Source organism: Copidosoma floridanum, unplaced genomic scaffold (assembly GCF_036245765.1).
Source record: "Copidosoma floridanum isolate Cflo_tuat_1 unplaced genomic scaffold, Cflo_Japanese_pri ptg000029l, whole genome shotgun sequence".
Classification (NCBI taxonomy): Eukaryota; Metazoa; Arthropoda; class Insecta; order Hymenoptera; family Encyrtidae; genus Copidosoma; species Copidosoma floridanum.
In genome coordinates, this window is record NW_028321906.1 from 4,639,040 (window position 1) to 4,665,303 (window position 26,264).

Sequence of the window (26,264 nt, forward strand, 5' to 3'; positions counted from 1 at the left end):
ATCAGTTGTTTTAAGATCATACGGCATATTATGACAATTTGGTCAACGACCGATTACCTTTGCAGATGATTCCAGCAGAAGCATAGATTCATTGACGCATTCTCAATCAATCAATTCCAGATGTGCAAGAATTCCCTTCTTCTGGCGGGCCTTCTACACACGTAGCGTTTTGTCAATTATTATCGATTTAGTACTGCTCCGATATTTTACTCAATTTTGGACATCCAAGATTCAAAAATTTCTCATAAGTGATACCTATGATAATCGTCAAATGCAAAAAAGTTCAGTAAGTGTCGTTTTAAAATGGAAAAGTTATCATCATACTTTATAATGATAGCTGCCATTATTTTTGAAATCGAAAAAAAATGTTAAATTAAAAAAATCGCAAAAAACCGTTTTTTATAAGTCTAAGAATCGTTATAAGGACCTTTATAAAACACAGCTCTACATTTACGTTGAACTAATTCAAGGATAAATAAAAAAATCTTAATCCTTGGTTAATTAAAATTGGTCTAGCAGCTTCTGAGATATCATTATCACATACTTAGACATTTTCTAAATTACCTAAATTGATTGCTTGTAATACAAAAAATATGATTAAACAAAACTTTATTTTCAACAGCTACAAGGTTTCTTTTGTAAAAAAAGCAAAATCTTTTGTAAGTAAAAAAAAGTTTTCTGCTCAAGTCGATCATACAATGCTTTTGAACCCTGTATACTGTAATATTGAGTAAGGTAGGGAAGTTTGGAAGTATGAGAAATGTTATATATTTAGGACTGGAAAAGATGATAAATAACTGGGCGCTCTATTTTTATATTAAGTTTTGTAAATTTATTGAATTATCGACGTATCTTACAATAGTATCTTAATATTTAAGATAAAGTTAAAAAATATAAAAATTAAATCTAATCATATACTTAGTTGTGGATTGTTGTCAATTTATTACCAGTTGATGGATCATGAAGACATTTTTTTCACTAAAAACTAAAGGAAGTAAACAAAAAATTATTTATTTCTCAAATCCATAATTTTATTTTACAAGTACTTCATATTCATATCGATGATTAAAAAAAAAGAGACCAAGACCATAGAATCCTACGCAACATAGGTATCAAATCTTTGCAAACTCCTGACAATATCCTAATATACATAAGTATAACTACATCAAAATATTGGCATACCTACAACTTACGGTGTATTATCTAATAATTTCTTTAAGATAAAAAAAAAAAAAAAAAAAAAAAAAAACCAACGCAGCCCCGCAGATTCAGATGGCCCCCTTCCGATGGTTTAACGTAAATGTTCATTTTACCATTAATGTCAAATTTATTTTTAGAACACGGACTAAAGCGTAGCGAGTTCGTAACTTTTATACAAAATTGAAATACTTGAGTATTCTCCTAATCAATAATAATTTATAGAGTAAAAAAAAAAAAGAAGAAAACTCAACAATGAAACTTAAAAAACGGTCACCACAATCATTTTATTGTACAAAAAAATTATATGTCACAAGAGCCTTGTTCAAAGATTCAGCTTTAGCGCAAAATCTATACAATGTATGCATGAAAAGCTACACAATTAAGTTTTATGTACACGAAGATTCAAACAAATTCGATAAACAACCTTGATCGAGCGTTCCCATACGAGTTCCATAAAGCGCCGCTACCGGCTTTCGTAAAAAATAATCGCTGGAAACAAATGACGATCCCTGAGGGAGAAAAGAACGTACAAGTCTGACTCACGCACTAGTGTCCCTTAGCCCAGGAACCTGCAATTTGTACTCGAGAAAACACATATTCACTAAATATACACGTATTTACTTGAATACTACTCTCATCACTAGTAAAAACGCTGCTGCTGTTGTTGTTGCTGTTGCGGCTGCTGCTGGTAGCCGCCGTACTGTGATATCGACGTCTGTTGGGGGTACGAGGTCGGAGCGCGAACTCCCGTCGCCGGAACCCCGAACGACGTCGATCCCGTATAACTCGGCTGAGACGGTGGATACGGATTCGACGATATGCCAGCGTACTGGCTCTGACCGCCAAAGCTCTGGCTAAAGTTGTAGCCATTTTTGAGGAAGCCAGAGGAGCTACTGGCAAAGGATTGCTGCTGCTGAGGCTGGTAACTCTGGTACTGGGTGCTGGTGTAGGGCAACTGGGCACTGCTCGGCTGGGGCGGATTCAGACCGTAGCTCTGCCCGTAGCTGCTTGGGGGGATGCTCGTGGCACTCGTCACGCCCAGCTGCGTGCTTTCCGGTAGTGGAGAGATATGAGTCTGGGGCACGATTCTGCCCGGCAGGCCGCCCATTATGTTGGCGATGAGTTGCTTCGCGTCGTTGAGTATGACGTTCGGGTCGTTGGATTTAGAGTACTCTGGCTTCTTGAAAGGCGGTGAGGCGGAGCGCGAGCGCGTGCTCGACCATATGGGCGGCGACTTGGATTTGGAGCGGCCAAACGGCCTCTTATTCGCCCTCTCGTGCTCATTGACGTTCTTATCAGCAGCTTTGTAGATATCCTCGAACGTGTAGTCGTCGTCGTCGTCCGACAGGTCGAGTTTCGTTATCTTGGCCTTTTCGTCGGCCTTCTTGCGCTTTTCCTCCTCCTCCTCGTCGGCGAACATGTCAAGCTTCGGCTTCCACTTTTCCTCGTCGTCGCAGGGATTGTGGGTGCCCTTGCGCATCGAGAACGGCGAAGCACTGCGCCGCGAGAGCCGAGACGGTGGCTCTTCGCGATCCTCCGGCGATATGGGACGAAGCCCTGGCGAGGCACTAGGCGCCGGGCCGAGGTTCACGTAGGCCCGTAGCTTCTCGACTCGCGCGGGATCGGTCGCCTCGAGCTTTTTCAGGAAGTTAATCAGCCCGTGCTGCTCATCAGTGCTAAGTTCCTTGAAGTTTTGCAGCAGGGCCTTCAGATCGTTGTCCGAGAGGCTCTCCATCTTGACTGCGTGATCTACTGGCTTGTCGAACTTTTCAAACTTGTCGTACTTGTCAAACTTGTCAAACTTCTCGAACTTGCCGATTTTTTCAAACTTGTCAAGTTTGTCAATCTTCTCAGGCTCAGGTGTCTTGGCACGGAAGTTGTCGTTGATGCCCAAGGAGTTGTCGTTGCTGGAGTTGTTGCTGTTGCTACCGACAAAGGTGCCACTGCTCACGGGGGTGCTGTTGCTATTGACAACGCTATTGGTATTGTTGGCGTTAGCCGTGAGGCCTTTGACAAAGTCAGCCGTGGTGACCGGTTTGTCGCTGTTTTTCGAAGCCTCGGCCATGCCAACCACGGCATTGATGAGCGTCTCCAGCTCCTCTTGCGACACATTCGTTCTTCCCTGAGCCACGAGTGCGGCCGCAATGTTCTGAGCGATGGCTACTTTGTCGACGGTCCCGATTCCCGGGACGCTCATTGGCTCGGACTTCACCATGGGCTCAATGTTCAGCGCACGAGTGAACAGGGGACGCGACATGAAGCTCGACATCGACCTCGACTTTTCCAGTAGCTCCTTTTGCCTCTTCTTCTCCTCTTCCATTTTCTTTTTCGTCTCGGTTGCATTGTGAAGTAACCGCGCTATGTTCTGTATGGCGTTCTTGGTCGGAGGTATGGCTACTTTCTCGATCATTCCTGCGAACACGGTAAAAACCATCAACCTATGATGACATTCGACCAAAGAAATGAAAAAAAAAAAAAAAAAAAGAATGAACGAAATGCGATATCGTACCTGCAAACAGCTGACCCTTCAGTTTCTCCTTGACCGTCTCGAAAAGCACACTCACCTCCTCGTCGTAGAACAGCTCCTCGGCCGAGTTGGGCTTGAGCTTTTCGGCGGCCAAAGCCTTGGACAGCAGCGCCACGATCTTCGGGCCCAGTGAGCCAAGCTGGGACTCGAGAGCCGTGAGCAGCCTCAGCAGGCCAATTATCTCCAGGTCCTCGTTCATGTCCTCTTTCACTGGGCTCGGAGACTTGGCACGCTCGACCATCGAGTAAGACGACGCGTGGTATCTCATCCGGCTACCCCGCGACGCCGAGGACGTGGGAGGCGGCGGCGGAACCGGGTAGTACGAGGACTTGTAGCCGGTTCGGGAACCTCGTGGCACGTATCCCAGGTACTCACGATCCCTTTCTCGATCTCTCTCCCTCTCTCGATCTCTCTCCCGCTCCCTCTCTCGCTCGCGCTCCCTTTCCCGCTCGCGCTCCCTCTCCCTCTCGCGGTCCCTGTCGCGGCCCCGGTCACGGTCCCTTTCGCGGTCGCGTTCCCTGTCTCTCTCTCGGTCGCGTTCCCTGTCCCTCTCGCGGTCGCGCTCCTTGTCCCGTTCTCTGTCCCGCTCTTTGTCGCGGTCCCTGTCGCGCTCTCGCTCGCGGTCGTAGTTGCGCGAGCTAAAGCGCGACTCGTGGTACCGGTCGCTGGCACCGCTGGGCTTCTTAAGCGTGCCGACGTACTCGACTTCGGCGTCGCCGTCGGTCTTCTTGGAGATGCCATTGGGCGAGCGTTTGTTGCGCGACGATGTCTGGCCCGCGCGCGAAGAAGAGGAGGTGGACGGAGGGAGGGGCGGCTCCTCACCTACGACCTCGAGCTTCCGCTTGATGTCCTCCTTGCGCGCCTTGAGCTGATCGGCGTGCAGCTCGCGCATACGCTTGTTCCAGAACTCGATCCACTCGGGCTTGAAGTCGTGCTTGCTGGGGTCCTTGCCCTCGGCCTGTAGCTCCTTGTACCGCCTGTTCCAGAACTTTTTCCACTCGTCCGGGTAAGCCGGGTGCTTCTCCGGGTTCTTCTCGTGGAACTTGAGCTGGCGCTCCAGGGACTCCTCGGCGCGTTTCACTTGGTCCCGGTACTTGAACCATTTGTCGCGCTCGACGGACCGCGAGCGGCCCCGAGGACGGTAGGCTGCCGTTTCCGAAGTGGTTTTCGTCGGGGCCGGGGCCGCGGTCTTGCTGACGTGCTCAGTGGGTCGGCTGGCGTTGCGGGCGTTTCGATCGGGCGAACGGGAACCGGAACGTTTGGGGGACGGACTGCTCGATATGCTCGACAAGGAGGACAGGGACTTTACGTCCTCCAGGTCGTTCTCTGGCTTGTCGGGGCCTTTTCCCGACTGGTTCTTCTCAGCCTTGGCGTTGATCTTGTCCTTGGTCATGATGCGGATCTTGAAGCCACTAAAACACAGCAAAAAGACAAGTACGTCGGCTTGAAAAACTTTTTCACTCAAGAGGATGGTGGAGCGGTGTTTTTTTTTTCAATTTCAAGTGTAGTAAGTAAGGTGTAGAAAATTTGATCTAAAAACTGAAAAATATAGTTTACTACGCCACGACGGGCGAAAGTACGGAGTTCCATCCCGGGTGTTGACTGCTGCTCAAGCTGAAGGCAACGATGGCAATCATCTGGGAGTCGCGTATTTACTCCGTGCATCAGATTGGAGAGAAGAGCGGGTGTCACTTTTAAACGTACTTTTATTTCGAGTAAAAGAGGGAAAAAAAATTGTGCAGCACCACACTTGCACAGAGCGAATAGTTTTTTTCCTTCATACAGTGAAATATAGTGCGTTACTCGCTGAGGGTGAAAAAATAAAAAAAGGTTCAGATCATTGGCATTTGACAAGAATCTGAGGCTTTTTATTTACTTCATCCCATGGATTGTATACGTTTTTTTGTCAATCTTACACCGAGAGATGAAATTTTTTTTTTCTACAAAGCGTGAAGAAAAATTCTTTGACAACCTTGTTTTTTTTCTTCATTACAAGTCGGAGGGTGCAACATAATTTATCAGGTAAGAATCGCATTTACTACTTATCAGAAAAGTGTTGTCATGTTTCCTTCTTGAAAATTGCTTTCTAAGCCAAAAACGAAGGAAACCATCATGCGAAAAGTTAAGTACTTTTCTTTGTCAGGGGTTATTGGGTAAACTATACGTTCCCAAGTTTAAGCTGGTTTTAGCCCCTCCTCCCTTCACTCGTTGGAAACTATCCCAATTGAAAGTGTCCAATAAAAACTGATAATAGTTATTTACGTAACAAGGGCGGAAAAGACAATTTCCCGCACGAGTAGTGATTGACTCACACGAGTACCAGTTGAGCACACGAGTACGTAGCACGAGGGGTACGAGTTACCATCACCGGCCACGAGTGCGGGAAATCGTCCCGCACGAGTTGCGTACAAGTTTTTTCGCAATGTGTGAGGAAAATAGGTACAAAATAGGTTTGAATTTTCATTTCCAGTGTGTAGCAAAATTTTTTCCGGTGTGTGGCAAAACCTTTTCCACACACCTTTTCCGCACACTGTGCGGCAAAAACCTTTGAAGAAAAGATTCGACATAGCAGTCATTTTTGCTTGACATAACCTAATTTTCCTACGTCCTTTTAACAGTGCATATTTAAGTATTGACAATTAGTGTTACGAATTTAACGGCAAGGGTCCACGCCTACACGCGATAACTCTTTACATTTAACTTTCGAAAAATCTTTCAAAATTTTCAACAGACAAATCATTTATAAGAGTGACCGAGTTATGCGTAACCACCAAGTTAAACTGTCCAATCAATATTTCCATTGATCAAAGGGTAATTTTTTATTTTTTTATTATTATTCTTATTTAATACACACAAATATATTTATAAGTAATTATAATTCTACTTTAACTGAATTAATTTTTATAATTTTTATTAATTTAATATACAACCGTGAGTTGTACGAGACTGCGATCTTTAATCTTAAATCGATTTCAATTAAACCCCCTAAATAAGGTACAGTGAACCTTTTTAATATGCTCCATGCACGTGCAATACTAGTGCTAACTTGTGACTTGAGGTTCCCGCGTGGTTACGAGAAAATGTATTCTATAATAAGCTGATCACTTCTATTCGTCATGAGACGCGGCTACTAGCGCCGAAGAGTCCTTACAAAAGTAAATGAAGTGGCTAAAGTTGAAACTAAAACCTCTATCATTTTGCGTGTTCAAAAGAAAAACGCGAAAATTTAGCGCCATTCGACAATGTAAAGAAGCACCATACGGCAATAACTGGAACTAAAACATCTCCCACGCGTCTCATGACGAATTAGAATCTCTTACCTTTTTGACTTGATAATATATTTTTAACTTGAGATTTTTTCATCGTAAGTTGTAAAACAGATTTATCTCTTTTCGTTGCTTGAACGCGTGAACTACATAGCATGCGGTAGTAGAATGTGTTAGAGAGATTAAGCTACTAACACATGCAATGTAGTTTACACGTACACAAGCAACATAGAGAGATAAATCTGTTTTACAACTTATTAAAGAAAAATCTCATGTTGAAAAGTTAGAGATGCATGATAATAAAGGTGATAAGCTTCTTAAAAAGTATCTTAGTATTGATGAAAAAAATTATTAACTGGTGTCTACGTATACGTATGTATACACGGAGCATGTAGCTAAATGTTTAATGGATAACTTGACAGATTCGGTGTGCTTCGCACACTCAAAAATATTTCAATTTCTATACAACTGTCACTGTCGTATATTAAGCCACGATTGGAAGAAAGAACGGCATTCCCTCCTGGATGAATAATTGCTTCCTGGACCGAAGGCGAGGTGCAAAATCGCCTTGGGCTCAGGAGGCAAACAGTAGGGAGTCGATACCATTCTTTTTCCCGTGTAGCGTATGCAATGTTTACTTTCTGTCGTTTATTCCAAAATTTCTGGGTCGAGAGTACAACATAATATGCATCGAAGAACATTCGTGATTTTGACAATGGCAAAAACTATTTTATTACCAATAGCGCAAAATATGGAAAAAAAATTCAAAATATAAACAGTATCTTAGCCAAGGTCAGAAAAGTTAAAAAAGTCTCAAACCGTCCAAGTACGGCTATTCCGGTCCCATGGATGGTGCCATATTTCGTTGGGGCATAGCTCTGCGCAATTAACTTTTAGATTGAACTCGTTAGTACTTATATGATACTTAATGAGAACAATTATCCAAAATTCGCAAAAATTAAGCAATCTTTTTTAGGTTCAATAATCATATCTCAAAAGATTGATTATCACGTGACTGAAGCCTTTTTATTCATTGTGTGATTAGTCGAAATAGATCGAGCGTGTATTATTTGGCAAGATTTTTCAAAAATCAATTGCATTACATTGCAGGAAAAATTAAAGCAAAATACATTTATTAAATAGATATAATAAAAAGTTATGCTATTTGGTTTGTTTAATCTTAAATTACTGGGTTACTTTTCTCCTAATTTGTATGAATTTTCGTTACTTACATTATATGGGTTTTGTTTGACACGTTTCATGTCAAATGTGTGGAGATAAATGTTAATCTACTTTTTTTATCCAGTAGTTCTCTTCCGGGTTTACAATAAACCAGATTCAAATTTGATATCCATACGTATAGTAAGATTACTAAATGTTACACCCAGTATAGAACTGTTAATTATTTAAAATTCACATGTAAAAATTTAGTTCAAATTAACAATCAAAACTTTAGCGTCAATAATTTTATATGAAATTATGTACATATACGTACTCTTAAAAAGCATTAAAACAATACCGTACGAAAAAAAATTTGGGTATCAAAAATTTTGAAAAACTGTTGTTTATTAAATTAATGACATGCCATACAATTATAGAGATTTTTTTTTCCACTGAAACAAAGGTAATTATCGAGATTTCACGAAAATCATGAGAGAACATTTAACTCAAGATATAATAAATAATTTTTTTGGTGATGTTTTACAAAGAATTACGCATGTACTTGCAAGTTAGATCTAAAAATTTACTGCTCTACTGCAAAGCTATGATTCCAACTACATTATGGCATCGCCCTCTGGAGTCACTTTACCGGTAAGTCTTTAACGATTATTATTAATATTGTTGATCAATGAGAGAGATCTAGATATAATATTAGAAACATTATTTATAAACGAAATCATCCTATATATATATATATTGGAGCCACTGGGCTCAAAATTCAGCCGTTAGATGGTGCAAGTGTTTGCACATGGCGGGTTTTCAGTTGAAGGAAAAAATTGTATTCACAGCGAATTTACTACGTGCAAGTGCATTGGTGCCATTTAATGATGAAATAGTGCCAAAGTTACCGCATTTTTGAAAACCTACTGCATTGTAAATCTAAATACCACGTGATTACTGATGTATCATACTAAATATGAAAACTAGGAGGATGAAGATATGATGATTTTACATCCTTACATTTTTTCTGTCTTTTCGGAGGTATAAAAATATTGATCTACCATCCATAGAAATTTTTTTAGTAATTGCAATTGAGTTCACGTTCGTTACGTGATTTCTTATTACAGAGCTTTGTTACTTTTTCAGTCATGATAAAATATCTAATGTTATGAGCACACTTACTTTTCAACTTTCTAAATAGTAGCTAAGAATCTCCACCTTTGCAAAATATTAGGGCACTTAAAAGACAGCATATCAGTTTCTTTAACTTTATCACTTTAGAAGTTCACTTTTATGATAATTTATGATTCACAATATAATTAAAATTAGATTAAAAATGTATCCTTACACGTGGAAAACGACAAACCATATTTATATTATGGTTTGCATAGTAAAAAAACTGCTGCTTACTCATTAGTGCATAGATTCTTAAAAATCTGACTTACCGTTATTGTAAACAATTTTTATCTCTAATACCAATTTTAATGTGATGTTCTTTAAATATATTCGTAGGTGGTCTCATGATATATTTAAGTTTTCACTTTTGGGATTTTTTCATTTTTGGTTCAACTGATTTTCAGTTGTTATAGAAGACATTTTATCAAACTTAATAGGCTTAAAAGTGCATAAAACAATTTTTTTTAAATACCTGAACTGATAACAAACAATTTTCAATGGTTCAAAAAAATTTGTATTTAAAACATATTTTGTATTGCCATGAGTAAAAGAAAAATATCGTTCGTACCTTGGGCACAAACAAACAGAACATACCCCGCCTTTCGGACAAGATTTTTTTACTTTGCACGTAAGGTACTATTTTTATCATCATTTCACTTAGGAATTTAATTCACTTTTTTAACAATTTCTCAAAATACTATAATTTTATTTCATCGCTTTGAGAACTACGTGATTAGTTTTAACCAATCACAAAACTAAAAAAATATTAATGCAAAGCTTCAAGACCTTAGGATGTCTCTGAACTGAGAAATTAATAAAACAAATTTTGTAAACTTTGATCTTATTCTTATATTCTTATGAAAATCGACTATTATTTTCAACTTGAAAATTTAAATAAAATGAACAGCCATATTTTGACCTAATTACGATCGATAGTAAAACTAGAACATAGTTATTGTGTATGAGAAACATTCAAATCAATTGGGTTTCTATAAAAAATGTTATTAATAAATGTTTTCAAATATTAAATGTTACGTATAGGTCATGCGTGCGCAATTTTAACTTAAAAGAAGCAAATAGTCGAATTTTTTTTGCATCTTCCACCAAAGGTAGATAACCTTCTTAAACACTTTTGAAAAAATTTTTTATAGGCTTAGTTTTTGGTGCTTAATTATTATAAAGAAGTCTTTTTGTTAATAGCTTTGAAGTGGCTCAATCGATTCCTACTATTTAAAAACCAAATGTATTTTTTATAAACCTTCATCTACATATAATACAAAAATTAATAGTATTATATAACTTTAAAAAAAAATAAAGGGACCATTTTTTGAAAATCGAGAAATTCTAATAAAAAAGGATTGAAATTTCTGTGCATTTATACACTTGCATGCACATTAAAAAGAAGTTTTCAATTTTTATAACCTTAAGATGAACACGATCTTTTATATAATTTATAGAACATATTTTTAGATACTTCGATAACTTAATCAAAGTTTGTTGGTTCATCACTGCCATTCAAATGATTTAAACGTTATAAAAACTGAGATTTAAGAATCAAATTGTTGATTAAGTAGCTGTTATGTATAGTTTTACTCGAAAACGGTAAGTAAAAAAATAAAATAAAATGAGTTTCGTATTCAATTACACATTTACAAAAAATTCGTTGAAGGTTCCCAAAATGATTAAATGCATATATAGCAACCGTCGTTTCACTTCTTTACGCTGCAGAATGCTTATAAAAAGTTTAGTTAAAAAATTTTTTCTTTAAAAAGTATGATTCTTTAACTTGGTATGGCACTTTATGGAACCTTGACCGCAAACAACAGTTGTAATGTGACATGGATATGTGCTGGTTAGCTACGAGTAAGTGAGCGATTTGTATGCCAGACCTCACTTTCCTACGAGTAGAGACGTTGAGTGTACAAATTCAGTTTTTTAATTAAAATTATGTTAATTACACGAGTTTAGATGTTGCACTAGCTAATCTTTTTGCACAATAGTACAATAGCGCTGAAATTAACAATAAGACGCAAGAAAATTACGCTCTCAGTGACTCTTGGCCACTATACCTATATTACCTAAATGTATAGATGTAGTAGACGTAAATCAGTAAATCAGCTTGTCGAGTAAGTGTGAAAATGAAGGTTTAATCTGCATTAGATAAACTTTCACAAGTTTTTACGGTACGTTGACCTTTTTACTTTTGACGCGAAAAAAAAAGTTTTTAAAGGTTATTGAAATAGTTTTTGCTCCCTGTGTATATTTGCTTATGTGCACTGAGTCTGGGCTAGCAATACCATCGTTATGCTCGAAGGAAGACAACATGTATGTGATATATATTTCATATCCTATAACTATAAACTATTCTACCTTTTAATTGGATTCTTATGTTATCAAGAAATATGGAAGTGAGCGTCATTTTATGAAAGATTATAATTATTATTGTTATTTTTTTTATTATTTGTGAAGCAAATGAACGTCAAGAAATAACATTGCATTTTTTGCAAATAGGTATTTTTATCACAAAGTCTGAGTTGAACAATTTCACAATAAAGCAAAAATCAGTAGATTTTAAGTATTCAACCGAATGTATATTTACATTTTCCCACAGAATTTCGGACAAGATCATCTGACAAATGCGAGAAAACTCTTGCCGAAAGATTAAATTCTAGCACGAGTTCTTATAAAGAGCAGCATATTTTTTGATTCTCTTTACGGAAAAAAGAAAAATTTCACCCGTCAACAAAATATTAATTGCACCAAATTGAAATATTTAAATTAATTTAATGAAACGATTTGGGGTGATACTCTTTCATTTGTTTGCCTATTTAAACAAGAAAACAAGACAAGGAATTTTATTTGATTAAAGTTAATAAAAAGTTAAGTTATACGTAAGGTATATTTATTTTTAATCTTATGAACCTATACCAGAAAGTAAAATGTAGTCATGGTTGTGTTCCAACGAAGCGCAACAAGCGGTAGTCTGGCCGAGGTGTGGACACATTTTTTATAGGTTATGTTGTACAGATACAGGAAACGCAGACAACATATACTTTCAGCGGGGGTATGTAGTAAATAGTATATTACGCATCTACACGGAGGATTATTGTCCTAAATAATCACTGTTCTCACATGCAAGCACTGAAAACTTCGATGAACAATAAAAGAGCATCGTCAATAAGCATGTATGAACAATAAAGTATGATGTATGACACGTTATTTTTAAGGTACACTGATAACAAAAAATTAAGGTGCGTGTGCACGGTCACTTTGCGTGTAAATATATCGTACATCGAAATTCTCGATGTACGACACAGCGTACACCGAGATTTTCGATGTACGACGCAGGATGCATCCAAAATCTCGGTGAAACTTAAGGTGCCGTGTAGGATATTTATAAGTTGACACTTTACAGGTTATGTGGCTCGTATCATATGGTTGTGAGTATCAAACGTTCCTGGTTGCACAAACGCATCATTAAAACTTTGTACCTTGCAACTTATTGAAAAGTCAAACCCTTTCTAAAAACTTCCCGTGTATCAATAACTTTATTAACGTATCATTGTATCATGGTATATGGATACAAAATCTCAACTTGGGTGACCGCTTCAACGTACACTGGAAATTTCAGTGAATGCAAGAGCGTTCACTGAAAACTTTGGTGTATGTATTGTGACATCGAGATTAGCAGTGTATGCACGCAATATAACCGTTTACATACACCTTAATTTTATGATGCTGCATGCACTTGAAATGTTTGTGTCATACATCGTACTTTTTGGTTACAACACATTAATTAACGAGGACGCTATTTTAAGAATCGACTTTTATTAGGACAATAATCCTCCGTGTAGTGAGCGAGGTTAAGAATGTCGCAGATTTCACGTGAGTGAACGCCCGAAGCGAAACCTAGTGGTTAACGTGAAATCTAATGCATTTTATGCAATCTCCTGTCGAAAGTGCTTCATATCTGCCCTACGAAACAGATAAGGTAAAAGTACCTATTCGTGAAACATGTCCCTATTATGAAAACTCAAGAATAAATAATCATGAAAATTCTAATAATAAAAATAAAATATACTGAAGAATCTCTATAATACTACCGTATCAAATTAACAAAAATAGTAAACAATTTCAAACATTATTATATTGAAAAATACATTATTACGAATCCGGTTTTCATAATACGGACAGTTTGAAACATAACCTGCAATATGTGATGTTCCTATTTATGAAACGCACGAGCCCATTTAATTAACATGTAAATTTCATAATTGGGACTTGTGTCTCATAAATATGGACACAACTTTTTAACTATTCCATAGTTATGGACATTTTGATCGTGTCAATATTTGCTTATAAAATTATTTTTTTACATCTAAATTTCATTTCAAAAATAACAATTTGTTCAGAAGAGCATAGCGCTTCTATTAAAACCAAAAATTATGGACATATGACTATTTTTTTATTTAATATTGGTGGATGAAACGTAACAATCGAAATTTGTATCCATAATACGTACTTTAACCTTAATCAGTTCTTTCGACGAGGGTATGCAGAAAAACAGTATGTGTGCACCACGTTTGGAGGCTAAGAAATTTACACTAAACGGCAATATATTTCCGACCCCTCCGACGAGTTGAGTGACACTGAAATCATATACTGAAGTACGTGATTTCAGTGATACTCAACCAGAGGAGGGGGTCGCGAATATCTGGCCTTCTAGTATATTAAATTTCACGTTAACCGCGTTTGTTCACTTTAAATCTAAAACATCCTTAACCTCGCTTACTAGGAGCGTAATATATCAACTTCTATGAGTGTTCATATTTAAAGTTTTTTAAATAAATAATTCACATAATTGACCAAAATATAACAATTTAACAAGATATAGTATGTTCGTTAGCAAAAAATAAGTATTGTACGTACAAAACTAACCAATCTTAAAGGAAACTAAGGATAAAAACTCTGTAATTTGATATAACACATTGTGCAAAACTTTATGAAGCTAATAAAGGGTACGACAGAGCTTTATGAGAAAGTTAATTGTAACATAATAAAAAATAGAATACTCCCAATGAGACCTTAAAAGTGATATGACTATAAACTATATGAAATCTCTATCATATTATTTTTTCAACTAACTGTAATTTAACACAGTGAATTTGTATTAATGTCAAATAGTTTGAACCAATTCACAAAAAAATACTTTCTGTTTTTTACAGCAATCTTTCAATTTTTAGTTTGAAATAATTTTTAATTGTGAATTCTTTAAGCTGTGTTTAAATATAAACAAAAATTTACCTCAAGGTACAAGAAAATCGAAAACTTTTTTATGCATAATTTACCTCAACATACATGCACACATTTACTTTATCAGACACGTATAGAAGAGTGACATTTTAGGATTTCAAGACTAAAACGATTAAGTATGTTAGTTCAACATTTGGTTTTACATATATTGCAAAGCTTCCTCTTTAGGAAAGCGAAACAAAATAATATCACGTACGGAAATCACCAACAAATTTTAAAGTGAAACATGAATATAAACATTTTTGTACATAAATATTAGATATATGAATAAACTTACGATTGTTTATCTGTTGATTTTGGATCAATTGTTTTCACTGATTCTTTAATTTTTTCCGTTTCCTTAACTGCATCCTTTTTTAAAATTTCATCTTTTTCTTCTTGTTCTTCACACACATGAATATAATTTAAAAAGATTATTACCGTGAATGTATTATATTAAGGAAAATACTAGTTTTCATAAAATACATTTACTAACCTTTAACGGTCATCTCTGCCATTTTTTCTTCAAAGTTCGTTGTCCAACGAACATCATAAACTTCCATAAAAGTAATGTCTTGAGTTTCTCTACATAATAAAATTTTTATTAGTTACATTGATAGAATAATTTTATTGATTAAAAAAAAAAATTAAACAAAAAAGTTTGGTAAGAAAAAAAATTAAATCAAGCTATCAAAAATAGTTAATTCGTTAATCAAAGAAAAATAAAATTAATGAATGAATGAACAGCATAATGAAGTTAACTTACTTAAAATGATAATCTTGGAATATTCTCTTGATAATTTGCACTTTGTTTTTGTCGAAGCTCGCCTTGTCCACCAATTGCGGCTGCAATCTGCCGAAGTGTTGTTCAATTTTTTTGGCAACTAACACTGAAATTTCGTTAGCTCCTCGCTTAAAATTAACGGTATGAGGAAGATTCGATATCGCCCTTGAAATCGTGGGAAAGTGACGGTTCAAGTACGTCATGCGGTGATTGTAACTGGTAATGTGAGCCATTACCGTGCGAGGATCGCCCCGCTTGTCACACAATGTGCACGTGTAACTGGGTTCAGAACTGTCTGGATCCATCAATTCCAGAAGATACTCGAGCCCAACGAGAGGCGAGCTCCTGTGTCGATCCAGACTCTTTTGAATGGTCGTTGTCCTCGATATCTGATCCTCCATACCCGGAGGAATTGGCTCTCCAGGAGCAACGTCTTCTAAGCTGGGCTTCTTCTTTTTCACTATATCTGCACACTTGGACCACAGTAGCACTGGATAAGGCCACTCTTCAAGCTTTATTTTGTGCCGATTACAAATGTTATGACTGAGAAGCTTATGAGCTCCAAACAGAGCAATGTTGCAAATATGGCACCAAACATCACCATCTTCTGTCTCTGAGTATACTGGTCTAAGATTGCCATCTTCAGCTGTCACGCTGGTTCTCATCAATCTCTTTCTATCATTCTCTTCCTGTAGGAAAAAAAAAATACGTCCATACAGTTATACAGCAACATACGGATGCACAAAAATCACAACTTTGGTATTCAAAATCCAAATACATAAACAAAACTGAACTACTTAATAAATCAAACGAATTGATTTTTGCAACTCGTTAAAAAAATTGTAACGAATCACTTGTACTATTTCGCATGGTAATCATGAAAAAAAAGCTTGCAGGGGGTAGAGCAAGTATTTGCTGGTATTCATCGCAGGGTGGGCTGACCGACTTTTCCCAAGCACTTTTAATCGAATCCCACTAACTTATTTGTATGCATCATTATATCACAATCACTATGAATCGCGCGGCATTAAAAATAAGGCCAATTATATTCTCTCACCTCACTACCAGGCAGTTAACTGTGCAACCATTTTGCCTCTGTACTATTTTCACTTTGATTAAAAGAATCAAAACAAAGAACTTCCAAAGGCAGAAAAGATTGTAACAACCGTTTTAATAGAAATAAAAGTAACGGACGATTTGTAAGCTAGTTGCTGATGCACTAGCATGTGCCAATATTGTTTCACAAAAAGTACGAAACAGAAAAAAAAAAAAAAAGACAAAATAAAAAAAATTTTAACTATTTACAACCTAATCCACTTTTGTGAGACACCTTACCTTTTCTCGTTGTTCTTCAGAGTTGTGGGAGGAGTTGCGGCCCTCGATGTCAAGGTCGTCAAAGTTCTGCATGGCGATTGTCCCTGTCTTCTGTTTGATGAGCAACTATTACCACAGCACAGTGTTCCTTTGCTCTCTGGAAAACATTCAATAACAAATTGAGATGCTGACACACAATGTACAACTCTGCAAATAATTAATATCATATTGTTAATGTTTGAGCATAGCCAATTTGATGTTACTTGCAACGCGACTTGTCTAAGGTAAAATCGAAATTCGGTTCTCTCGCTTCATAAAAACGCTTTACATGGCTAATGAGAGTATTATGGAAAACGCAGGGTGATATATCTTTATGCAATCACAAAAACAAATCACCAAGTTTATTAAATAATACTTATTTTAAGCCTGAGGTTCAAAAACTCATCCAAAGATGAATACTGATTTAGTCCAGTCATGTGATCGTCAATCAAAAAATGTGCTCATCTTCCTCATGGTAGTCCTAGGTATAAATTTCAAACTTTAACTGTGTGGCATTTTATAAAAACATAAAAAGCCATCGTTCACAGAGATAATTTTGATAAAATAAACTCGCTTCATCTAGTGTACTTGTCACAGTACTCTTCCTACTTAGCAAATGTTCATGAGATGTTCGGCAAAAAGAAAAAAATCAATGCCACTACAATTTTACAGGAATAGAATACTATTTTTACTGGCTACAGAGAATTTACGATATTCTACAGGAGCTGACCAAAACCAAAATGAAAAAATTTTTTTCTTTGCATAAAATATTAGAGAAATGAGTTGTCAAGTACAAATGATTAGTTTAACATCATTCTGTAACTTTAAACAAAATTATATTATTAAAAAACACCGTGTTTTTATAGAATATGCAAGACTGAAATCTTTAGTGCCACATTGAAAAAAACAAATTCTAAGAACACAAACGTGCAAAAGTAATCATCAAAAGTAAGTATGAATATTCAATATAGATATACAATTTGTTGCTTATATGTATTAATTTATTTAAAATTATGTACTAAAGATTATAAATTTTTGTTTTATCAAGAACAAAAAAAAATGTAACTTAATAAAATATGTGCAGCATATTCCATTTATAATGAAAATATCTAGTCATACATTACATTGCTTTAGAACCATTTAACTAAGTAATAATCTTTAACAATGTATCATTTTTATTCCAAACCAACGAATGAAAAACTTTGTTCCCTAGAAAAAAAATAGTTTTTAATATATTTATAACATATTGCGTTATTAGAATTGTTTAAAAATATTTTGCACTAATTACTTGAACTTATTTTACAAATAACAGTCCATTTTAATATTCAAAAATTAAGAGACTTGTTAATAACTTTTATGATTTCATATTAAATTGAAAATTAATGCAACTACCCACTACCTAAATAGCAGTTATAATATATGTAACATAATAGAAATTTTTCAAAATATCCTTTAAACATGAAAAACTAGGGAATATTTGGGATGTATTTAAAATATTTCACTCACAATATTTTTTAACTATTACAATGTTTACGTTTAAAATAGTTTTAAGAAAACTATCATAATGTCTTGTTGTAACATCTTCACTTTGCTAAAAGGTAACAGAACAGCCCCATTGAAATTAATTTTACCTAAAATGTCTTTAATAAATGTAATTTTCAGTATTATTTCAAAGTAACTACAGAATGATAATACTTCCATTATGAACAGATAAACGTATCTCTAAGAAGAGTCATTAGAGATTACAGTGTAACAAACGTTTCTTTTGATTAAAAAGAAACTGAAATATACTAAGTTTCTAACCTGTGAAAGAAAGCCTGTAAGTTTTTTATGTAAAAATGTAAGAGGGATTTTACTTACCAAGAAATTTTTTAAATTTAATAACAGCAGTAATTGAACACTGTTGAAAACTGTAAATCAGTTATCTGTCGTATAATTCTATATGTTGGGGATGTAACTATACATGTGGTTGATATATTGAGTACACTGTGTTACACAACAACCATAATTAAAGAGGAGATAAGCAGATCAGTTGATGGTTTTATCGGATTCGTTTTGGAAGCCAAGAATTACTAGAGTTTTACCTAATGTACTTTAAGATGCTTAACACTACTTTTTTACTGTTTTAGTGTTAAAGTATTTATAACCAGAATACAACTATGTTAGAAGATAGAAATATGTCATAACTTATTTACTTACCACAGTGTCTAAATAATATTCTGAATCTTCAGGATGTTAAACATTTTTTAATATTGAAAAAAAAGTTTAAAGTACTGCTCTACTTTTGAGTAAATAGGAGTTCAATATTTAAACGGTGATAAACATAACCAGCACTAGTAATCGAATTTTTATGATTTATTCTGACTCTTGGCTATAATTTGTAGTTTTAGTCGGCATAGCTTTTTCTGTTTGGTATGATGTCGTAAGCTCAATGCATTTGACTAATTATTTAACCAATAAATTGTGCTAAAATTTACCTGACTCATATGAAATAAGATGAAATAACTTTCAAACTATTTCCAGCTACTTACCAAGAAAACAATAAGCAGCTGGATTGGCATGTTTCAGTGAAAAACGAACCATCACTTATTAAACGTAAACACTATCATAATTATGTCGAAAGCTTAGTGAAACAGAGCTTAACTTCGCAAAAATACAAAGCTTAAATAAGTTATACTGTTACACACTGGGTATGCAAACCCCAACTAGTTCTGCGTTGGAAACAAATTATCAGTAGGTAGAGGTGATAAAAGGGGACGCAACGTGTAGATAGATAACTAGCGTTGCTTGGATTAAAATGAATGAGAGAAAAGTACAAAAAGAAAACGAGAAGAAAAGGGACGCGCGCTTACACGGCTTCTCATAGGCGTACAGTACAGCAAAAAATGCATGATTTTTTCGACTACGCTGCCATGGTACTCATACACATGCGTATACATACATAATAATGCAAACACATAACTATACCTACCTATGAGGCAATAATTGTGTATAACATTATTACTATCCAGATAAGTACAGTCATGAAAACGAAACGTAAAAAATTCATACAAGCACGCGAGTTTATGTACAGGTTTGTGTTGTATACCTTTAGAGGTATAGATATATATTTTTTCGAGGGTAGTCCCTTCGCAGGAGCGCTTCCTGCATACTATAGGATTTGTAGATCCGAGACAAACTTTGTCGGCCAAAAAATTAAAAAGTACAGACATAGGAGCGTGAATAAAAGACACTTACATAACTTATAAGATCCTTGCCGTAATTTAAATGGCAACTACCTCAATAACTGTCAGCATCTTCAAAACGGAGCACACCACGCAGAGGTTGTCATCCGGAGTTTCGGGACGAAAACCCTAAGAAATACCACTAGAGCTCCCTTATCAATGTTTATCACTTACAATGGCGAATCGTACCATATAATTTCATACCTACTAATGCACTTGATTAGTAAGTAAAGCCGACAAACGACAAAGAAGAGGAGAAAGTCGCTACACACGCACGACGCACGGTAGCCATGCCGGCAAATGCGTACATATGCATATATAGAGGGTACAGCACTGCAACAGCAGTAACAGCAGTAACAGCACCAGCAATAAAACATAAAACTGCACACAGTTGCACACAGCACAGCACCACAGCAGCCATTCATACATACACACACCTGTATGAAATGGTATGTATGTGCAAGATGTACATAATTACATATAAAGATATAAACAGCACACACACATAAACGTATTTATACGTAGAATATATTATAGATAGACACGAAGGAGGCTCGCAATTGTACTATACCACCACCGTCACTACCTCCTGTTTCCCGAGATTCCGTACGAACTTACATATTCGTAAGAGGTTATATTGTTATATGTAACAATTCAGCTCCAGCTCCAGCTTAAAAACGCGAGCCGAAAAGCCACGCGAGATTTTATTAGAGACTCTCGTCGAACTTACCCTTGCAAGTACTGTATAGCTGATGAATGTCCCTTGTTTTTTCGTTACTCGAGAGATAACGTCTCTCGGGACTATTTAAAGGACAGGGTACGGGAAAATCTTTAGTCCCACACCTATAGAGTAGTTAGCGTCGATAATCCTGGGGCACTAATCGTCTACCGACCTCTTGGTTTCGTCGCCATTTTTGCGCTCTCTAAAAACTAATCCCGTAACTCTCTGCTGTTATAACTGCACACCTCCTTAGAAACGACGTGCTAGGGGATAATGCGTTCTATGGGTCTCAATTCTCAATATTATACCGATTATACCCATAAACATACAAGAAATAGACTGCTCATTCTTACGTAGGACCATGGGAACGAGTAGTCTATAGTTCTTGTATGCCTACTGGCCAGGTCAGGTGGCCACCTATTACACGCAGGGTCCGTACCATGTAACTTTTTTTGAAAAATAGTTACATGGTACGACCCCAGATGTCGCAGACATAATAAGAGTGAAGAGTGAGTAAGGAAATAACGGGAATAAGAATGAGAGGCCATGGATGAACAGCGGGAATGAAAAAAATAACGTATTGATGTTTGATGTACTATTGATTAGTGTACACTTATTTAAAAATATCAGTCGCGGCTGTCGGCGTAATTTTTTTAAAGTCTAGGCTTTAATTCGTTATTCCGCTTGTTCCTGTTGTTATTTCTTTTACTCCCGTTATTTCCTTATTAGACCAAGAGCTAAGGCCCGAGGGTAGTCAAAAATCTAAACCAGCCGCCACTCTCACATGAATTGATAAATATCCTGATTTGCAGAGATTCAAAATATTATTGTCATATTTCATTCTATTGAAGAGTTAAGTGGTAAGTAAAGTTGCACCATGTAATCGATTTTATAAACCGGCCGCAATTTTGACTAACGGATAGAACATACAAATGTGTTCAGAAGGGTGCCATTTGCGAAAAGATTAAAATTTATCTTCTCAGTACTTGAGAAAATCGACCATTGATTCATTTTTCTAAAGGTCAAATTTCGAGTAGAAGATAAATTTTTATCTTGCCGCAAGTGGCACATTGTTAAAGAACTTTTTGTTTTCTATCCGTTGATTTATACTGCGGCTGGCTTTTAGTAACTACATAATTACTCTTCCCAATAACCCAATAACTCTTCACCAGAAAGAAATATGCACAAATATTTCCGAACTCAAGCATCTGGGCTCAAGTGTAGGTTGAACAAACCTAAAATTACCAATTTCAAATCTTGAAAAAAAAAAAATTTAATCCGTATGTTTACATATTAAGTTTATCTATACTTAATTACTTATGGTCTTTGAGATAACTTGTACTTAATTGGATGAAGTATAAAGTGCAACTATCGCGCAATATATAAGCGGTACACAATTTCAGCACTGCGCACTTCTTAATATCACCGTTGATAAAGTCGCGCGCGAAATGATTAATTCTGCATATGTAGCAGTAAGCGCGCAGTAACGACAGTAAACAGAGACTTTACTACCCGGTCCCGGTGACTTTGTTTTGTTTCATTTTTTTCCACTTTAAACGTCAATCGAAAACACAATACTCCCATTATGTTCCTGGCAAGAAGAGCCCTTGTCACTGGATCTCGGTAAGTGCGACCTTCCTTACGTTTGTTAATCCAACCATCTCGTATATTTGGAAAACTAAAGTCAAAGAAAACTACCCTGCTGCCTCTCTCCCGGTTATTATGTAATTCATAACCTTCGCGTAGTTTTTGAATTATACATCCACTGTGATGGATTTTTCAATCTCAAGTCTCAGACAGATCTGCTTATTTTCAGAATATGCAAGGACACTGCCATCAGAGCAAAGCACTGCCTGCCAGAGCTGCCATACGACTACAAGGCCCTGGAGCCCATCATCTGTGCTGAAATCATGCAGCTCCATCACTCCAAACATCATGCCACCTATGTAAACAATCTTAACGTTGCCGAGGAAAAGCTGAAGGAAGCCGTTGCCAAGGGTGATGTCAGTGCTCAGATTGCTTTGGCACCTGCTATCAAGTTCAACGGAGGTGGCCACCTGAATCACAGCATCTTCTGGCAAAATCTTTCACCCAACTCGAGCAAGCCAGATGGTTGGTTTTTAATATACCTCGGCTTTCTCTGCTTTAAACTGTTACCTATACGTTTGTTAAGATTTCCTAGGAAATTGGAAAATTCTCCATTTTTTTTTCCTATTTTTTGTAAAGTATTAACCTTGTATTTTTCGTCAACAGCTGCTCTCTTGAGCCAGATAGAAAAGGACTTTTGTAGTTTGGAAGAGATGAAAAAGAGACTGTCGGAGGCAACGGTTGCGATTCAAGGCTCTGGCTGGGGCTGGCTTGGTTACAATCAAAAAGATAAGCAACTGCATATAGCCACCTGTGCCAATCAGGATCCGCTTCAAGCAACGACAGGATTGATCCCACTGTTTGGTATCGATGTGTGGGAACACGCTTATTACTTACAGTACAAAAATGTGCGACCAGACTACGTGAAAGCAATCTTTGACATTGCCAACTGGAATGATATTAGTGCTCGTTACAAAAAAGCTGCTTGTTGCTAGACATCCAGAGTTGTCAGATTTTTGGAGCATTTAATTCTGCAATTGCACGAATCGCAGCGCGAGATTAGAATCACAACTTTTGTATCTATGATATGCATTACATTAGTTTCTTAAGATACTCCAAAGCACCCTTTGTTTTATATGAAACCAGGTCTGTGATTATAACTGTAACGCAGTGGTAAATACAAGGCTTGAAACATCCAAGAGAAACTCGTCATGTATTAATTTTTTCTTTCATTAGATTTTTTAGAATTATTTTTTTGCTTTGTCTTAAAGATTTTACATTTTACATTGATTAAGGCTGCGTGTACATGGAGTCTTGATTGAAAGCTAATGGAAAAAAGGAATCATTATTCCGTTCAAGTATGAGTATCAGTTTAAATATAGATCAGCGTATCGGTTGATCTTGTAATTTCGCGGCGTACAATGTTCGTTCCAAGTTCGCATGAACAGTAGGGGAAAGGTCGTGTTAAAGGGAACACTGCGGAACGCGGACCACCAGTATGGCCGAGGATGCTTCAGCTGTTTTCGCGTCCTCCTGGGAGCCCACTCGGCGTGTAATCTTCTCAGGTAAGTGTCAAAGGGTTATTACTGCAAATTCGTCTTGAAAATATCCCGCCCTTCCCATTTAGTGATGACCACCGCGTCCGGTGCCTACGGTTCTGCCTTTGCTTAGACCAACAAGGACATGGTAAACAAAGCCTGTGTCTGCATACCCCCCCCTCCCTTCTCAATCGTTGATATGCTTCTGCTACTATTGTTGTTGTGACTATATACATGACCTGTCAAATCAAAGACGGCTGGCGCGTTATACTAGATTCGTTCACCTTACAATCCAGGGACGGTCGGGGACGGTGTGAGCGAGTCGGAGACGAAAGTGAACAAGTGCTCTTCTCCGATCGTCCGCGATCGTCCCTGACCGTACGCGATGCGCAGTTGTACACGTTAGGTTAGATTAATGCTGTATGTAAACAATAGTTTGTAAATAAAGAAGTGCAAATACAAACAAGTTTGTTTACTTTTTGCATTAATCTAACCTAACGTGTACAACTGCGCATCGCGTACGGTCAGGGACGATCAGGGACGATCGGAGAAGAGCACTTGTTCACTTTCGTCTTCGACTCGCTCACACCGTCCCCGACCGTCCCTGGATTGTAAGGTGAACGAATCTACTGTCTATGCGACAGTTCTGGCTTATTTTTATCATTTTCATTGGTGTAAATTGGGGAGTTGATACATTTAGTGGTAGCGAGCTGCGAGTTTTTTAAGTTTCTTTGATATTATATTAGAGAATAATAAGCAGGGAGAGACGTTGAGCAGTACAAAAAATTATTTATGGTTTTCTTGATAATTATTTTGTGTTTAATTTTCACTTTGATTATAAAATTAAGTATAAAACAGCATATTATTGCCACATACTTAGTCATATACAAGCTGACAAAAAAACTTATAGGATAATAGTGCCATAGTTGATGGACTATTTAAGTATACCCTTAAGATATAGGTATCTATGAATTGTTTTGCATGACTCATCGGGCGAGTAATGGAAATACTGTGTTCTCAGCCAGGATTCATCGAGCTGACATCGACTGCATGTCATTTTATAAATATGTAGTTATCGAGGAAGTGAGAGCAGGTACATTAAGTACCATATTCATTTTTTTATGCGAGAAAAATTTTTTCCCTTAAATATTTTTCTTTTATTACAGATTATTAATTTTTACGTTTTTTATTGTTTTTATGAGTTGAATTATATAATGCAAAAAAAACGAAAAAACTATGGAAGTCGTGGGTTTGAATCCCGTCTAGTGTAGACGAGTTCTAAAAACCAAATTCTGAAAAAGTTTCACTTTTCCATCAGCTAAATAGTGTAGGCAGCCAAAGGCTTAGGTTTAATCTTTTAAAAAAAAATTTCTACCAATTTTTTTGCGCGATAATTGCAAGAAAAGTAGTTAAAATAAATTTATATACTTCTTTTACGAATTTTTTTTACAAAATCTATCTGAAAATAATTTAAAAACGTCTGTAAAACCGGTTTTTCGTTATTAATAATGTGTAACAAAAACTTTAAGCTCCGGTGGATTAAAAATAATGCTGTAACAGCTAAGCAATACGTGATTGATAATTATAAAAAACGTATTTTCCCAAACTTCAAGAGTTATTCACTCCAAAACTTGAGTTGTGTACATTGCAATTAGTTTTTTGTTCAAAATGTATCAAAGCAAGCTATGAATTTTTTTTGTGATCAAAAATTATCAATGTTACTATTTGTTATTAATGTTTGTTAATAACAATTAATTGTTGAAAATTAAGGAAATAACCATTGTTTATATATAGTGTTCAGGAGATAAAAGCATATCGAATAAAAAAAAGTTTGTGTAATGTATTAATAAACAAAATAAACAAAATCCGTATACATTTTTTTATAAATGATTATTTTTCTTTTAAATTTCGTATGATGCACAATCCCTTACCATCTGTGTTTTTATAAAAAGGAATATTTGAATTTTTCAGTTCTTATATTGATTGTCAAAAAAGCTTTTTGTAAAAAATTTATTTTTAAAATACTCACTTTTTGTGTACATTGCTGTGTGCCATCTATTGAAAACTATTACTCCACATTCTGAACAAATTTTTTAATTTCCTGGATTGTGCATTAGTATTACATACAGTGTGCATACATCATATTTGTCGTCGCTAATACATCTAACAATTACAAATAGTATATTGTAATCATTTCATCAGAAACATCCGTCTGCAAATAACTATGAATTCCTAACATTATTTTTTAAAAGTATAAAAAGACATTTATAATAACATTATTATTATTATTATTATTATTATTATTTTCATATTTTAACGTAAAATTACTGATATTTGTCTATAGCTTTATCATTTTATATAATTACATGTATTTTTAATAAATTTAACATATATATATGCCATATACCATTGTTCAGATCTCACAATAGTTACCA

General features: G+C 36.2%; 2 protein-coding genes across 2 annotated transcripts; one reads left to right on the forward strand and one right to left on the reverse strand.

Moving 5' to 3' along the window:
• Positions 1–1,234: 1,234 nt before the first annotated feature.
• Positions 1,235–21,002, reverse strand: LOC111642729 (uncharacterized protein CG7065-like). The gene is made up of 7 exons (XM_089595864.1): positions 20,714–21,002; positions 16,742–16,877; positions 15,389–16,095; positions 15,119–15,207; positions 14,921–15,026; positions 3,710–5,139; positions 1,235–3,612 (listed from the first exon to the last, which is right to left on the reverse strand). Exons 2-7 carry the CDS (start codon positions 16,811–16,813, stop codon positions 1,841–1,843), a joined length of 4,176 nt encoding a protein of 1,391 aa, XP_089451990.1. The 5' UTR covers positions 16,814–16,877; positions 20,714–21,002; the 3' UTR covers positions 1,235–1,840.
• Positions 21,003–21,965: 963 nt separating this feature from the next.
• On the forward strand, positions 21,966–23,479 carry Sod2 (superoxide dismutase 2). The gene is made up of 3 exons (XM_014360369.2): positions 21,966–22,327; positions 22,521–22,816; positions 22,958–23,479. The coding sequence occupies exons 1-3, from the start codon at positions 22,290–22,292 to the stop codon at positions 23,284–23,286; spliced, it is 663 nt and encodes a 220-aa protein (XP_014215855.2). The 5' UTR covers positions 21,966–22,289; the 3' UTR covers positions 23,287–23,479.
• Positions 23,480–26,264: the final 2,785 nt, after the last annotated feature.

What these genes read in the sequence shown, in the direction of transcription:
- LOC111642729 (XM_089595864.1), bottom strand. Translation starts at nt 16,813, where the DNA reads ATGCAGAACTTTGACGACCTTGACATCGAGGGCCGCAACTCCTCCCAC. An exon ending in GGCAGAGATGACCGTTAAAG is followed by an intron (nt 15,027 to 15,118) that starts GTTAGTAAATGT and finishes ATGTGTGTGAAG; the next exon opens with AACAAGAAGAAAAAGATGAA. An exon ending in GAAGGGTCAGCTGTTTGCAG is followed by an intron (nt 3,613 to 3,709) that starts GTACGATATCGC and finishes CCGTGTTCGCAG; the next exon opens with GAATGATCGAGAAAGTAGCC.
- Sod2 (XM_014360369.2), top strand. Translation starts at nt 22,290, where the DNA reads ATGTTCCTGGCAAGAAGAGCCCTTGTCACTGGATCTCG. An exon ending in GCCCTTGTCACTGGATCTCG is followed by an intron (nt 22,328 to 22,520) that starts GTAAGTGCGACC and finishes GCTTATTTTCAG; the next exon opens with AATATGCAAGGACACTGCCA. An exon ending in CAACTCGAGCAAGCCAGATG is followed by an intron (nt 22,817 to 22,957) that starts GTTGGTTTTTAA and finishes TTTCGTCAACAG; the next exon opens with CTGCTCTCTTGAGCCAGATA.